Raw genomic sequence first — 14,694 nt, 5'->3', positions numbered from 1 at the left:
AAAAATACTCCCTGGAGTCAGTTGCTGAGTTTCCCCTCCCCATGTAAATACCTCCTGTAATTTTCTCTTGCCTGAAATCAAGATTATCTATTTTTTAAAACAAAAATATATATGCTACAGCTCAGAACTGGACTCAGGTAAGCAGAGTGGTGCACGTTATCCCCAGCCAGGGGTAGATGACAGCAATGGTTTGGCCAGCTGAAACTAGGAGAGACTCTCCCCGCAAAGGGAGTAGCAGTAATTGCTTCTGCAAGTGAAAACCTGACCCAGAACAAAGTTAATTTAGTAGCATAAACCAATTTACTTCTACACAGATATAAACAAACATCTCTTTGGAACAGAAATCTCGTGTACTTTACGATGTAAAACATCTTCTACAATTTGGGAATCTATAATTGCTATCTAACAATTTGAGTAATATCAAATGCTTTTAGAAAGATAAAGAGGGAAAAAAGAACTTAATGCAAACAGTCCTTGATCCACTTCACACGGAGATAAAAATGAACTTTTATTCCAAGGTTAGAATATTTTTCCTTTGCTACAGCTTCTCAGTAACGGTATTTATCTCCTCTATCTTTAAAATGTCAAATGCCTACAAAAAAACCTCCAATGTGTTACGTTCACTGGACTTTTAACTAAGTCTGGGTTTTATGTAACCTTTTCAGCGAGAAGCAAATAGGAAGTTACTGCTCTCATAAGTATTTCTTCATGTGTGAGAGCCAGCCTCTTGATTGCATTTTATCTTTTGATTCGTTGCTCTGTTAAGATGTTTTTCCTGGTGTAGAAATTCAGTCAGTGGGATGCAGGGAGCTGCAGAGATGCTGAGGAGACAACACTGAGATCACAAAGCACAGTGAATTTCCAGGCTGCCCAGCTCTGTCATGTGCACGGCACAAGGGTTGCTTTGGGATGCTTTGCATCCCAGCTTCTGGTACCCAAGGAGACACCCAGGACAAAAAGGGCCAAGAAAGCATCAGCAGCCTGAAAGACACATTTTCAGCAAAGAATATATAACACTAGTAAAATAAATTCTCTGTTGTTTTACCAAAGTCACTTCCAACAACACAACCCCCGTCAAGAAGTTGTGATGTTAACAGGATTGAGATAAAATTTGGAACTGCTCGTGGTTAAAGAGATGTTACTATTGCGTAAGTCAAAATTCATCCCAGACGCACAAGCCACTAGCTCCGTAAAACGTGTCTGCATTTAACAGATCAAGCTGCATACTTTACTGCTCATTTTTCATGTATTTGGTGAAAGAGTTACATAATTTCTAATAACCACGTTGCATATTTTGCTGCCCAAGCATTGCAGAGAGCTTCATTTGAGCGCATGGTTTTTTACAGCTGCAGGTATCGGGTGATTTTCTTACTGATGCTGCTTCACAGCCCAATAATTGACAGGTGACTGGAAGCAGCACCGTGGGAAGGGCAATGGCACATTTGAGCTCATTGTGGGGTTTTTTCCCCTTAATATTTTATGAATACAGATGCATCCTTTCCTGATTTCTTGTAGCAAACTCTACCTTACAGCTGCTGAGCTTCTGCACACTTTGCTGATCAAGGTCCATGTGTGTGATGGTGGATGAATCTTCATATACTTTGTTGACGATTCATGTTCGTTACTGACCCCGGAGGCTGTGCCACGTCTGATCTGACCTACTTTGCCAATTCAGCTCTACGTTTTAATCTACTGATATTTACATTTTAATAATCCTACTTTCACACAGGTACTTTAAATAATGCTCTATAAAAACTAAGCTCGTTATTGATCAAATAAAAAGCTTCTGATGCTTATCTGTATTCTATGTATTCGTAACACTGCTCTTTTCTGTTTTATCTTTCTTATGGAAAAGCAAATGGTTTACATGAATTAACCTCATATTATGAGCAAAGTCTAGCTTTTTTTTTGGGGGGTGTTGGGGTGGGGAGTGGAGAAGGAAGATATCAGTTCATGCTGTGTTGCTGTAGAGTCTGTTATTTTCAGTATACCTAGAAGCAGAACAAATTGTTCTGAACATGAAAAAATGATAAAAACCTGTACTAAAAGGAGCAAAGGCTGCAACTCCTGGTTTCTCTCCAACTAAAAATACGAATCCTATTTAATATCCCAAGGAAGCAAAGTTCACAATAGACAGGACCCCTTCATAATTCCCATCCAATTAACAGAAAGAAAACAGAGTAAGCTCATGGACCGCTGAGCATCACACCCCGATACACCTGTATCACTGTATTTTTCACAACCTGGATTCCAAAAAGGTTCTTCAATAAATGCTCAAACCTAATAAAAATAGCTAGCTAAAACATATAGGAGCTCGATATAAAAATAAAATGTAGGCTAAGTCAATGAAAATTTTGGCTTTGCTGAGCCCTGAGGTACAGCAGCCAGAAGTCAAATAGGCTCAGCTACAGCTTGTCAGGACACCACCTGAACCTCTGCTGGGCTGCTGTACGAGGCTGACTCTGGGAAGTCCACTCTCCATCCTCAGGGATGGCTCTGGCTGGGCTGCCTCTGCGGGATCCCACCACCATGGGGGCATCCCCTGCGACTCTCAACATCACATCCTGCAAAGAAGGGTCATGTCATGTCATGTTCATCCTTCTTGTCATGGAAGGATGAACAATAATACACTGATGTACAGACATTAAACCCCAAAGCCTAGGAAGGCAAAGTATTAAAGGGGGAGAAGAAAATGAAGGTGCAGAGAATTTTAATTTAAAATACCTCATGGAATTTGTCTTTCTAATTACTCACTCCAGGACGTTGTCTTGAAAGCCTTTAGGGAGGAATACGTCTGAGATACTCCACGTGGGAAAACATTAACATATATTTTTTTGTTACCTGCTGCCACATATGTCTCAACTGAATATAAATTCTACCAAGTAAAAAGAGGAGTGAGATCAGTTAGTCCCAGAAATAACCTCACTGATCTCAGATGGTGTTTAATCTCAGGACGATAGTAGGCTTGACAGTAAGAAAATCCTCTTTGAATAGAAATACCTTAATAAGCCTAAACAATATATTCTGCAGAGAGATATAAGACTGGTTTTATTGCATTCCACCTCATCTTTTCTAAGATTTTTGAGGCCAAATAAGACCATTATAACAATCTAAACCTGACGCCTACATAACACAGGCCATAAAGTTTCCTCTAGCGGTTCCAGCACTGGGCTTATAACTTCTGGTTGAGCAAGAACACATGCTGAAGAAAGATTTAAGGGTCTCCAATGGTGAAGAAGCAACCACTGCTTCACTTAAGTTCTCCCTTTCTCTTGTAACTTTTTTCCAAGAAAAAAATATTCATTTCTGTTTGAAATAATCTAGTTTCAGTTCTACATTGCTGCTTCTTTATGCCTTTGTGATTAAACTGAAAACCCTGTAATAGGAGATGCAGTTATCGCCTCCGTATGTAGGCAAATTTGGTTTAAATGAAAACACTTCTGGATCTAAGCTCTAAAATGGGCAAATCAAACAGCACTGGCCCAAAAAAACTGTCAGTCTAAAAAGAAATGGAAAAAACATGAAAAGTTAAACAAGGAAGTAGGGAAAGTTTTTGGGGTTTTTTCCATCAAGCCCTACAGTACCAAGGATGACACGTGTAGAGTACAGTTTAGCAGTATCCCACCACTGAAGACAGAAGAAAACAAAAGCTCTAAGAAAGGAACATGAGCAAACTTGAACCACAGCATCAATACCAGTTAGGGAGGCAACGCTCCTGGGAGAGCTTCACGGGGCATCCGTTTAGATGGTGAAACATAAAATAGTGAACAAGATGTGGGTTTCACATTAACAATGAAGTCTCATCTATGAAGAAATTCTTAGAACAGTAACTCCTCACTTTGGTTCTCACTGAAAAAGGTTATGTAAGCTTTTCTCTTAAACACAGAAACTGGGTTGTATCTTCATCCTTTTGTCTAAAATGATGATTCAGTCGGTTTTGTTTGTGGTTTAAAAAAAAAAGAAAGAAAAAATAGTTTACTTACTGTAGTTTCCTTTTATCACAGGATTAACAATACTCTGACATTACACCTCCACACATTTATTTATATGATTTATACTTCAAAGTCAGTTTAACGTAGCGTTTTCTACCATCAACATATTACCCATTATAAAGTTTTACCAGTTTGCTATGTACTTTAGTTGTCACTAACATACATTATCCTATAATCAACAACAATGTTAAAACATTTAAAAGGTACATTTTAATTAAAGATATTAAAAATCTTACAGCAACTGACCAAGTTTGGATTAGTGTATCTGCTAATACAGATGAGAGTCAAGTGGCATAACAGTGCAAAACAAGTAGTCAAGTAGTACACGTGCCGATAGAAAATAGGATTTTAACTATCCAGAGCAATTCCAGCTGTACAGCCCAAGAACATGCAGAAAGGGACAAATATACAGAGTCAAAACAGAAGAAAGAAGTGATTCTTCATGTATCCCCAAGCACTGTGTGCACATAAATCAAACTCTTAAAACAAGCAATTATAAATAGACCGTTTGCCAAATTCCAAACACATAATTACTCCCTTGTTTTCACCAAGAAAGATCTGACCTACAGAATGACCTTTAAGACAATTTAGACTAAAAAAGCGAGACTTTAAAATAAACTTTTCTTGCCATTAGAACAATCAGAGATTTCTCCTTAACCGGAATTCCTCTCTGCGTGTTTTCAGTATACGTCTTAAGAGCAAACTGCTTTTACCTTTTTCCACGTAAGACCCTGTAATGTTTGCCCTGTCCAGAGCCAAATGGCTTGAACCACTTTAGAAGAGCAGAAGTATTTGGCTTGATTAAACTTAACAGTCATGTGTTTTCTGTATGCTAAAACCATTATTTTCACTCTACTAGCAGCATTTAGCTTGGGAATGTTTCGTTCTTAGGGGCAAACCAAGTGACTACCCATGTAAGCATTCCGAGATCCCAAAGCAGACTAACTGGGAAGCAACCCCTCCAGCACAGTGATGCCCAGCTACCGGTTTTTTGCACCTAGACTTTGTCTTCACTCTCTTGAGTCATCAGCTTTGGACTTTAGGAACGCCAGATCAGGTACAAATAGACAGAGCTCAATTATAAACACAAATACAAATAGACTGAGCTCTAAACAGACAGAGGCTCTAGCACCTTATATGAAAACTGGCACGGGGCAAAGAGCTCAAATCTTGCAGAATATAAGGAAAAATAAGAAGAATAAATATTAAAGACATAAAGGCAAACTGGAAAGCCCGAACATTGAAAAATAACACAAAAGGAACAACCCTGGCTTTTGTTCCACTGGGCTCGGAAGGAAGGAGGGAACCTAAATAAAGGCCACTCTTGATTAAAATACAGGTGAAAGCTGCCTAAAGCACCGACCAGAAGCCCCAGCACCAGAGCGGGTAATGTCATACAGCTGATCAGGCTTCAGGTCATCTGCTAATTGATGGATCTCAGCCAACAAGTTTGGTCGCTACTTTGCAGCATGCACTTGCCATATGGCAATGATAGTTTCAGGTCATTAAGAGTTATCTCCTTAGCTATAAACTCCTTTCTATAATGCTCTAATTAAGTTGTGTTGTTGGCTTAGTTAGGCTACCGAACAACTCTGAGAAGACAGATTTCAATTATTATTGCTTATTTAACAACTAAGGGCATCTTTAAGGTTAAAATGTTTTGTATAAAATTTAAAGTGAGCAGATCTGTAAATAAAAGTTATTTAAACAAATGAAATCAGGACATCTGGAAGATTTAACACTGAAAATTCCTTTCTTCAAGACAGCTTTTTTTCCCTTCCCCCCTTCTCTCCTTAAACAAAACAGATTTTTAGTAATGGCTCAGCAGTATTTTCTAATGCTTTCTTTTAATTGCTTTAAATCCACTGTTTCAGTGCTTGCTTTTAAGCGTATTGAACAGCTCCAGAGATGAGCTCTATTCTTGTGTGGCAGGAAGGTTAATTTTGTCCTCTGCAAATTCAGAAAATGTACAGGTCACAGTGCTTTATTAATTATTTTTATATTAAATCTGTAACGTCAAACACATTTTGTACTTTTCACAAGTGTATTTAACAAACAGGAACAGACAAAAACCAAACACAAGTTAAACTGTCTTATAAAGAGATAAAACTTGTTAAACTTACCACAACATCTGACCTCATCTTTCCGAAGGTCTTGATTAAATGAGCATAGTGATAGTCTTCCATTTGCCTTAAAATGGCAGTCATGCATGCAACAAAACTCCCCTATAAAAAAAGGTACAAACAAACAAATTAATTAAGACAGGGCAACATAATACATGTTATCAAAACATGATATCGCTAGAGAGCACCACGTAATACAGTGGATATGATTCAATCACATAAGTTCATTAATGGATATGCAAATTCTGTCAAGAAAACAAACAAAAAAAAATCTTGAAAAGTTTCTATTTCCAATTTCACAGCTTTGTCATCATCTTCACTGAAGATTTTGCAACATATTCTCCGTATAAAAGTTGCTCAGGCATTAAAGGCTTCGGAAGGTAATAAGCACCGCTCCTAAAAATATCACACAGTATCAGGATTTGCATTTGGGAAGCAGATACTCTGCTCAAGGAAGAAATCTCTTAAAAATCGTTGTATTGAGCATCGCAGTTAAACCCCAAATTTTAGTTTCATTGAGTGGTATTGTCAGATACTGTGATGCTTATAAAAAAACAAAACAAAACCCAGTAACTTCCATAAAAACAGAAGAGTAGTATCAAAGATCTCTCAAACCATGGAAAAAAGTATAAAGTGCCCCAAAAAACGTTTAACCTTTTCTTCTGGCACCTGAAAGTATCGTAGTAACAACTCAAACCCACACCTATGGCTACTAGAATCCCATAAATGACTCCTCTGACTGTCCACCCTCCTCCTGCGACTACCCGCTAAGAACCTCTTGACTCATCACAGTAATAGTGTCCACACCTTTTCTGGTCTTTAATGAAGGAAAAATGTGTTGCAAAACCCCAGCAGAATTACTCAGAAAATAAATGATTCTATATATGGTTCGATAAAATTGCAAATGCCCCTTGCTGTGCCATTTTCAAGGTCATTCTCTGCCATGCCCAGTCTGACAGAACGCTCAGGAATTTTCTCTTCTTTCCAAGCACAGCACAGCCTTCATCATTACCTTTAAGATCTGCGTTATTTTCAAATCTAAATATTTATTTCTACATCAGTCCAAGTAATTGAGACCTAATGCGAAATGACACTGGGTTATTGGTGTGTGTAACGAGCCCCCGTCTTTAGAGTCTAATCCCCCCAGCTGCACCAGACAAGCACTCCTTGAATTTGCTTTTCTCCTATGGAATGGAGTTTAGATCTAAACTCCTACATAACTGATCTCGTCCATGCCAGAGCATTATTTTTTCTGCACCGCACAAAGGTACCTGACGAGAGTTCTTAGGCATATGCATTATGAATATGAAAGCAAAAGGCCACCTGAGCTGCTGTTCAGTGACATCAAAAGAACTTTGTAACAAACTCTGACAAGAATAGAATTTGTGGCTGTACAAAGATAACATTTATTACTATGAAATGTAAATAAGACAGGATCATCTCAAAAATCTCAAAACATTAATTGTCAAAACGCCGCCTAACAAGCACTCTACATAACAGACACTATAAATGGGCTCATGCCTGCAAGAAAATATTCAATAGCCCATATTCAGTCCTATTTCCCCTCATGATGTCATCAATCAAAGTGATGCCTCGTTGCTATTCAGAATTATAAATTTTTTAAATTGGCTGCTTAAGACTAGGCTGCAGATGTGATTCAGTCCATCACTTCACGTAAGGGTCTGAAGATGGTTCATAAATGCTCAGGAGAGCTGAAAATGAACTGTGTTTTGCTCTTGGTATCTGTTTATATACGTTCACTCACTTAAATAGTCTGTGAAGGCCACTGCTTTGCCAACACATAAATGTAGCTTCACCTTCCTCCACATAAACACACCGACCCCACGTCTGCAAATCCAGCCCTTTCCAGGTAATCCAGCCGCCAACACAGAGCCTCTGCTTCCTTCTAACGAAGTCGCCTGTACCTGGCTAATAGCTTTGCTCGTATTCCTGTGTTTATCTGTTTGGTAGAGCAATTTCAGTTAATAGACACGGCTGTAACAGTCAAAAGATGAATTTCATACCTGAGGAAATCATCACAGCAGCCTTGCATGTGAACAAAATGAATGCGGAGCAACCGCTAAACTTTCAAGTGCACTTGAATATTCATTATTAGATACAGGGGCGGCTGGAGATGCGGATGAATTTGATTGCCATCTCCTCCGCATCTACTTTTGACCCCTCTCCCCTCCTCTGGCTGCTCGCCGGGATGGCTGCTTGTACACGAGCCCGCTCTTCCCCCTCCAACATCCCTGGCTCCTGCCAAGGCAGCCCAACCTTCCCCTTGGAGCAGCACACTAATTCAGGGGGGAGCTGCTACCACTGTCCCCATAAGCCAGGGAAAATAATGAGTCACTGAAGAGGGAGATAATTACAGAAGAATATCTTCTTAATTAGCATGGTGAGACTCGGAAAGGAAACATGAAAGTTTAATGTCTGGTGGTTAAACACTCTGCTTCCACGTGAAAGTGTGAAATGAAAATATTAAGGCTTGCTATAAACCTGGAATGGTTGCTGGAGAAAAAAAAATACATACAGAAAAATAAACAAGCTTAGCAAATAAAAGTGGAAAATGAACACGAGGATATTCTGTAGCACCTTTCAGGTTTAGTTAAATAAAATGACAGAAACTTGCTAAATGTCATGTCGGTTTATGCTGAGCCCAAAAGTGGTGAAAGTGGTGCCCAGCAGAATGGATCAGGGTCCTTGACCAGTTAATCAATTTTTTTCCTGTTTTCCTGCATAAAACAATGATTCCCGTTCATCTTAATATTAACTTGTAACCAAAACCCTTTCTTCCTTTGATCAAATATTGTTCCTTTAAGCCTCCGTTCCATTACACACACAGACATCCCTTCTGCAACATTTATCTTCAAGTCCCCACCTGCTAAATAGCATTTAAGCCCCTGCTGCTTAGGAAAATCTATTTAATATTAGAAAAAGTACACTATCAGTCATCTGCTTACTTTTCATAATTTTCTTTGCACATGGTGAGGTATCATTTGCAGCCAGCATGCTCTTAATTACAATGCTAGTAACAATTTCTAATTATTTATAGGCGATATTTGTAGTCTAGGTGTTTTTAATATGGTCTATTAACTATTAGGCAATAGCTAAAAACATTATTAAATTTTAATCTTAAGGTGATTTTTAATCTTTTCTTGGATTCAGAGACCATTGTCATCTTCTCCAGCACATGACTCCAAGCAGCGCGCAAGACCAAAAGTATCTGATTCTCTGAAAAAATCAATTCCAACTGCAGGAGTAATTGCAAACCTACATTTATACAACAAGTACAAGCACAACATCGGGGGCCTGCCATCGCCCTGGGCAAACTGTTTGCTATTTATTCACTGAAAAAGCGTCAAGGTCTATACTTGAAAGCCTTTCCCATCCTTCCTTACTCGCAAAGCTCAGGAACGAAGCCGTCACACGGTGACTAAGGTAATCACCGCACGTCACACCAGAGAAGGGCATTTAATGCACTTTGTAAGCAGTTTAATACAATTAATCTCTCTCCTGCCCAAAAGCAGAGGCGCTGGCTTCATTCCTTCTTTTCAAACCAGGTACACTGAGGCACGTGGGAATGTAGTATTCCTGAAGCAAAATCATGGGATCCAGGACATCTGAAAGCCTGTCGTAAGGGAAGCTAAATCCAGCTCCCATGCTGGAGAGCTGGTAATTCAGCTACATGGAAAGAAAAAACCCAAAAAAAACCCCACCAACAAGCAGCTGATTTTTCCTTGGAGACAATGCATTAGTATTCAGAAATACATTTATTTTATTTTTTTTTTAAAGACAATGCAATTCCACACTGTAAACCTACTTCTAATTCCTGTAAAATACAGTTCTGAAGGAAAAGTTGAAGAGGCACATGAATGCTTCAGACAGTACTTGTTTTCTTAAATTAACTTTTCAATAAAATAAAAATGATCAAATGGTCCTTTAACAGATACAGGTAGGGAAATTTTAATATCACATAATCCCTGTAAGTAATACTGACACTAAAAAAATTCAGAATGAGAATTCACTGCAGGAGAGACAACACATGCCAATACTTTTCTCCCTCAGGGGTAAACCATCCTGTTTTAAAAAGTCTTGTCCATTTTCTTCCAGGGAAATCTCTATAGCTGGAAATATTAAGCTCTTTACGTATAGTGGGAAAAATTAAGAGAAATCAAACCTACCTAAATTAACGTATGCTTCATTATAATGTTCCTATTATCGTGATCAGCAACAGATGAAAAGCACAAGTTGCATTTATTTTTCAATAAAATTTTCCTTACATGGCCTTAAAAGACTACACAACTAAATGAATGGATAAATAATTTTTAAAACCCACAAACAAGCACTCAAAAACATTAGCATGAATTTCTCACTATGTTTTGGCTTTCAGAACATTTCACAGAATTTACTTTGTTGAAAAGGGTTTAAAGTCCCTCGCAGTTACCAGACCGTTTGCAAGGATATAAAAATGAAGTAAGTCTTCTCTTTGCTTACAACATGTACTCCATATATATTAGGAACCAATAAAGAAATAAAAAGCAGTTGTTATATCTAGACGCCATGAATGAAATTGTCACCACTTATGGACTTGGAAGATAAAAATCCATCTTTAACATGCCTCAATTTGCAACTTTCTGGTAAGGGCTGCTGAGAGGGCTGGTTGCCACGTGAGCTTGCCCTGCAAGATGCGTTACCTCACCACTACTCAGCGTAAAATCCACTGTGTCTGCAAACGCGTTTGCTCACGTAAGCAAAACACGATGAAATGCATGACAACCCAACATCCAACATGGGTAAGGCAGAGGATCTCCCAGCATTTCTTGTTCTAAACAATACTTTATGTTGTAAAATATCTAATGACCCAGCAGCATGTGTGTGTATATAAATGTATATATAAAAATATAAAATATCTAATGACTCCTACCCACTGTGCGCTGCCCAGCGTAGGCTCCCAGTCATATCCCCAGTGAAAGCACACGATGGAGGTCAAGACCCAACAGCAACTACGCCAAACCTGGCAGCAGGGATCGATCTGTACGAAGGTAATTGGGGTCCCCAGGAGCACAACGCCTTGTTTCTGCTGATGGGCTTGTGTGGGCACTGGAGGGAGCGCTGTACCGGAGTCACCGCTGCATCCCAGCATCCCAGCATCCCTCCAGCACTTACAGCCAGGCTGACACAGACCCCTCCAGCTTCTACCAGCAGCACCTACCCGTGCCTTCATGAGCAAGGACAGGAAGAAGCAAACCACCCCTAAAAATACACACACACATATATATATATGTATCTAAATCTATACACATATTTCTCATCGAATTAAAAGAAACATTTCTTTTTCTGTAATAGAAAATCTGACAGTAAATTCAGCAGCACCTTTAGAGAGAAAGTTATTTCACAGATACAGTAGCAGAAGGAGACAAGTGCAAAATGGTAAGGTTTATCACTTTTTTTTGTTACAGAATATATGCTACTTTCGATCTCCTTAGGCCAAATCCTACCTTCTTAAACACAAGTAAATGAAAGGAATAAAAAATGCGAGTTTTTTTCCTTTGAGAAACAGAAATTAACATTTGCAGTAATGTGAGTGATAAATGTTTGGTGTATTTTCCTGCTGCCACAAACATTATTACAAAGGCATCTTTTTGCAAATCAACATCCACTAAGGTATTTCCAGCCAACAGACATTGCTCGCAGAGCTCCTGGACAAGACGTGTCCCCTCCTTTACCCAACCCGACTTAAGCAGCCCAGGCAGCAAAAACCTCACTTAGGTCAACTCCGCTCAGTGTAGGTCCACTCACAATGCAGAAGGCCGACACAGAAGTTTATAGGTGAACATTAGCTTACTTAGTCTTGGATACCTTGTTTGACCTCAAAACATATTTTACAGATCCAGTTCTGATCTCTGACAGTTCAATCTCTGTCAATCAACAGAAAACTTGTTTTAAAAGGAAATTCTGTACAGGACTTCAATGCTGATTACTACACTCTGTCCAGCTGAGCACACTGGTTCCAAAGTAGAAAATAATGTAAACCGAGCTGTTTTTCCAGAAAAGAGCACAAGGTGTGAGGAAATTCTCCATTTTCATAGGTGGGACATGGAAGGATAGCATTTAGGTGTGCTGAGCAAGTCACTGGGATAGTGATGTAGGGTATCTGAGGAACCTCAGGAGGCTTCTCCTCCAGCCTGGTGAAAACGGGACTGCTCCAGGGATGGACCAGACTGCTCAGGGCTTTACCCCGTTGGGTCTTGAAATCTCCAAGGACAGAGGTCAACTGCAACGGAGAACCTGGCTCTGGCATATCAACAGCCTGGGGGGCTGCTCTCAGGTCCCCCCCCCCCCCCCCCCCGAGCCTCCCTGAAGACAGAGCAGAACCATCCTTCTGCTGCCACAAGTCACAAGCTCCCAACCTTCTGGGTCTTGGGGAGCTCTCTTGTACCACCAGAGGACCAAGACTTGCCAAGCCCTCTGTGGCTGCGCTGTGTGCTCACCCTTCCCACGGCAGAGCAGCCCCACACCCGCAGTCTCCAACCCCTCCGGTGCAAACTGCTGCAGCCATAAGCTCTTACAAGCAACACCAATGAGGCACTTTACCTAAGAGACCACTTGAGAGAGGTCAGTTCCATGCCAAGCTCCTGCAGAAGCTGCTTCGCATGGCTCCTGGTATTTGCCAGGATACAATTTAAGTCAACAAAAGCTCTTGCCATTAACAAAATAGCTTTGTGGTTGCAAAATAAATGCAACAAAGGTATGTTTTTCAGTTTCCTGATTCATGTATTACTGAAAAGACTAGTTTGAGGATTACAGAGAAAAAAAAGCCATACTGAAGTACTGTAATTATACCTTTGTTTGGGAAGGTATTTTATTCGGAAAGGCTAAGAACCAGCAAGAAGCCTTTGTCCAAAGGTTTCCAAACCTGTTTCAACTATCAACTGCCCAAAGACCAAGCCTCCAGCCGCCTTGTCCCGTTTCGAAGGCAGCCCTCCGTGGCTCTGTCCAGATGGACCTGCAGGCTCCCACTCCCCAATCTCAGCGAGCCCCAGCAAAGGAAAAATACCCAACCAGCTCCCCCTTGACACCTTTCCGTGCTGTAACACTGCTACAGGCTCTGATCTACTGCCTCAGAATGAACTCTGAATAAGCGAAATCCTGATTATTGTTTCATTTGAAGGAAGATCCTATAATCCCAAAGAGTAAGGTAAAAAGCCCCACATCTCTGAATCCAGGGAAACCTCTCTAGCGAGAAGAGCAAAAAGCATCTTCACACAGATCAAAACCAGAACCCCAGATCATTTTGTCAAAGGCTTATTTATTAGAAACTTGTTGATACGCACAATGAGAATATATATAAAGCGTTCCCTAGTTTGCAAGTACTTTGCACTAACTTTCATAAAAGGCAAGCAAAAAATTAATGAGACATTTTAACACCACCATTTATCATTTTTCTAAGGCTCTTTTTCAAAGAAGTCCATTTGAACCAAAAACGCTTCACTTTAAAAAGTTCTATACAGTGTCAGTATTAAACAGTACGCCCTTCAATTGAAATCACAGCTTAAGATTTCTGAAGGTCAGACCGTTTATTTTTGGTTTTCTAAATGCAATTGCCTTCCCCCACCTTTCTTCTTCTCTTGCTATACTAAAAATTATTTCACTGAAAATCTAGAGAACTGCCCTCAATAAATCTGTTTCAGGTATCTTGGTTTACACATCTGTTAATGCTAATAATAAAATTATAAACATAAGTAATAAAATACAGAAAACAACAGTATTTATGCATATGGCCAGTATTCATCCAGGGAAAAAAAAAAAAGAAAAAGCCATACACAACATGTTTATAGAATTTTGCACATATGCAGCACTGAATATGGGAACAGAACCATTCTGTCATTTAGAATGATTGGCTTTTGTTGTAATTATCACCAGTTGGCACTCAAAGCCTTTCCTACCACTCGTGTGATATCAGGACACATCAGGAAGGACAAGGAAGGAGATGCAGAACAGACAGGAGCCAGCGTGCCCCTGCATCAGTCCTTACTTGAGGAACGGTTTCCACAGAGCCTCACACCGTGGAGCAACCTTTGAGTAAGGCTTCAAAGATGCAAACTTCACAGCAGAGCAGAGAGATGTGCACTGACATTTTTACATCATGTAAAAAGATACAGCAATTTGGAGTGGTATTTGTTGGTTTCAGGTTTACCTACTCTCCCCAAATGCATTTAATGATGTTTTGTCAGCTTTGCTGTTACAGCTCCAGCGGCTTACATGGGTTGTGTAAGTGGCAATGCAGCTGACATTCCCATCAGCAGTGACAGGCCAAGGGGGAATGGCCTTAAGCTGGGAGAGGGGAGATGTAGATGAGCTGTGAGGCAGAAATTGTTCCCCGTGAGGGCGGCGAGGCGCTGGCCCAGGCTGCCCAGAGCAGCTGTGGGTGCCCCATCCCTGGCAGTGCTCAAGGCCAGGCTGGATGGGGCTGGGGGCAGCCTGGGATGGGGGGAGGGGGCCCTGCCCAGGGCACGGGGTGGGACTGGGTGGGCTTTGAGGTCCCTTCCAGTCCAAACCAGTCTGTGATTCTG

At 40.3% G+C, this 14,694-nt stretch overlaps 1 protein-coding gene across 2 annotated transcripts in view; it reads right to left on the bottom strand.

The window, feature by feature from the left end:
* The window catches only part of DOCK1 (dedicator of cytokinesis 1), a 319,815-nt gene that overhangs the window by 133,804 nt on the left and 171,317 nt on the right, over positions 1 to 14,694 (bottom strand). For both annotated transcript variants that reach the window (XM_040605768.1, XM_040605769.1), the window contains exon 28: positions 6,116 to 6,217. In XM_040605768.1, coding sequence (XP_040461702.1) covers positions 6,116 to 6,217 — 102 coding nt within the window. The remainder of the gene's footprint in view (positions 1 to 6,115; positions 6,218 to 14,694) is intronic.

Source organism: Falco naumanni, chromosome 9 (assembly GCF_017639655.2).
Source record: "Falco naumanni isolate bFalNau1 chromosome 9, bFalNau1.pat, whole genome shotgun sequence".
NCBI classification, from domain to species: Eukaryota; Metazoa; Chordata; class Aves; order Falconiformes; family Falconidae; genus Falco; species Falco naumanni.
This window is presented reverse-complemented; position numbering and strand designations above follow the sequence as displayed.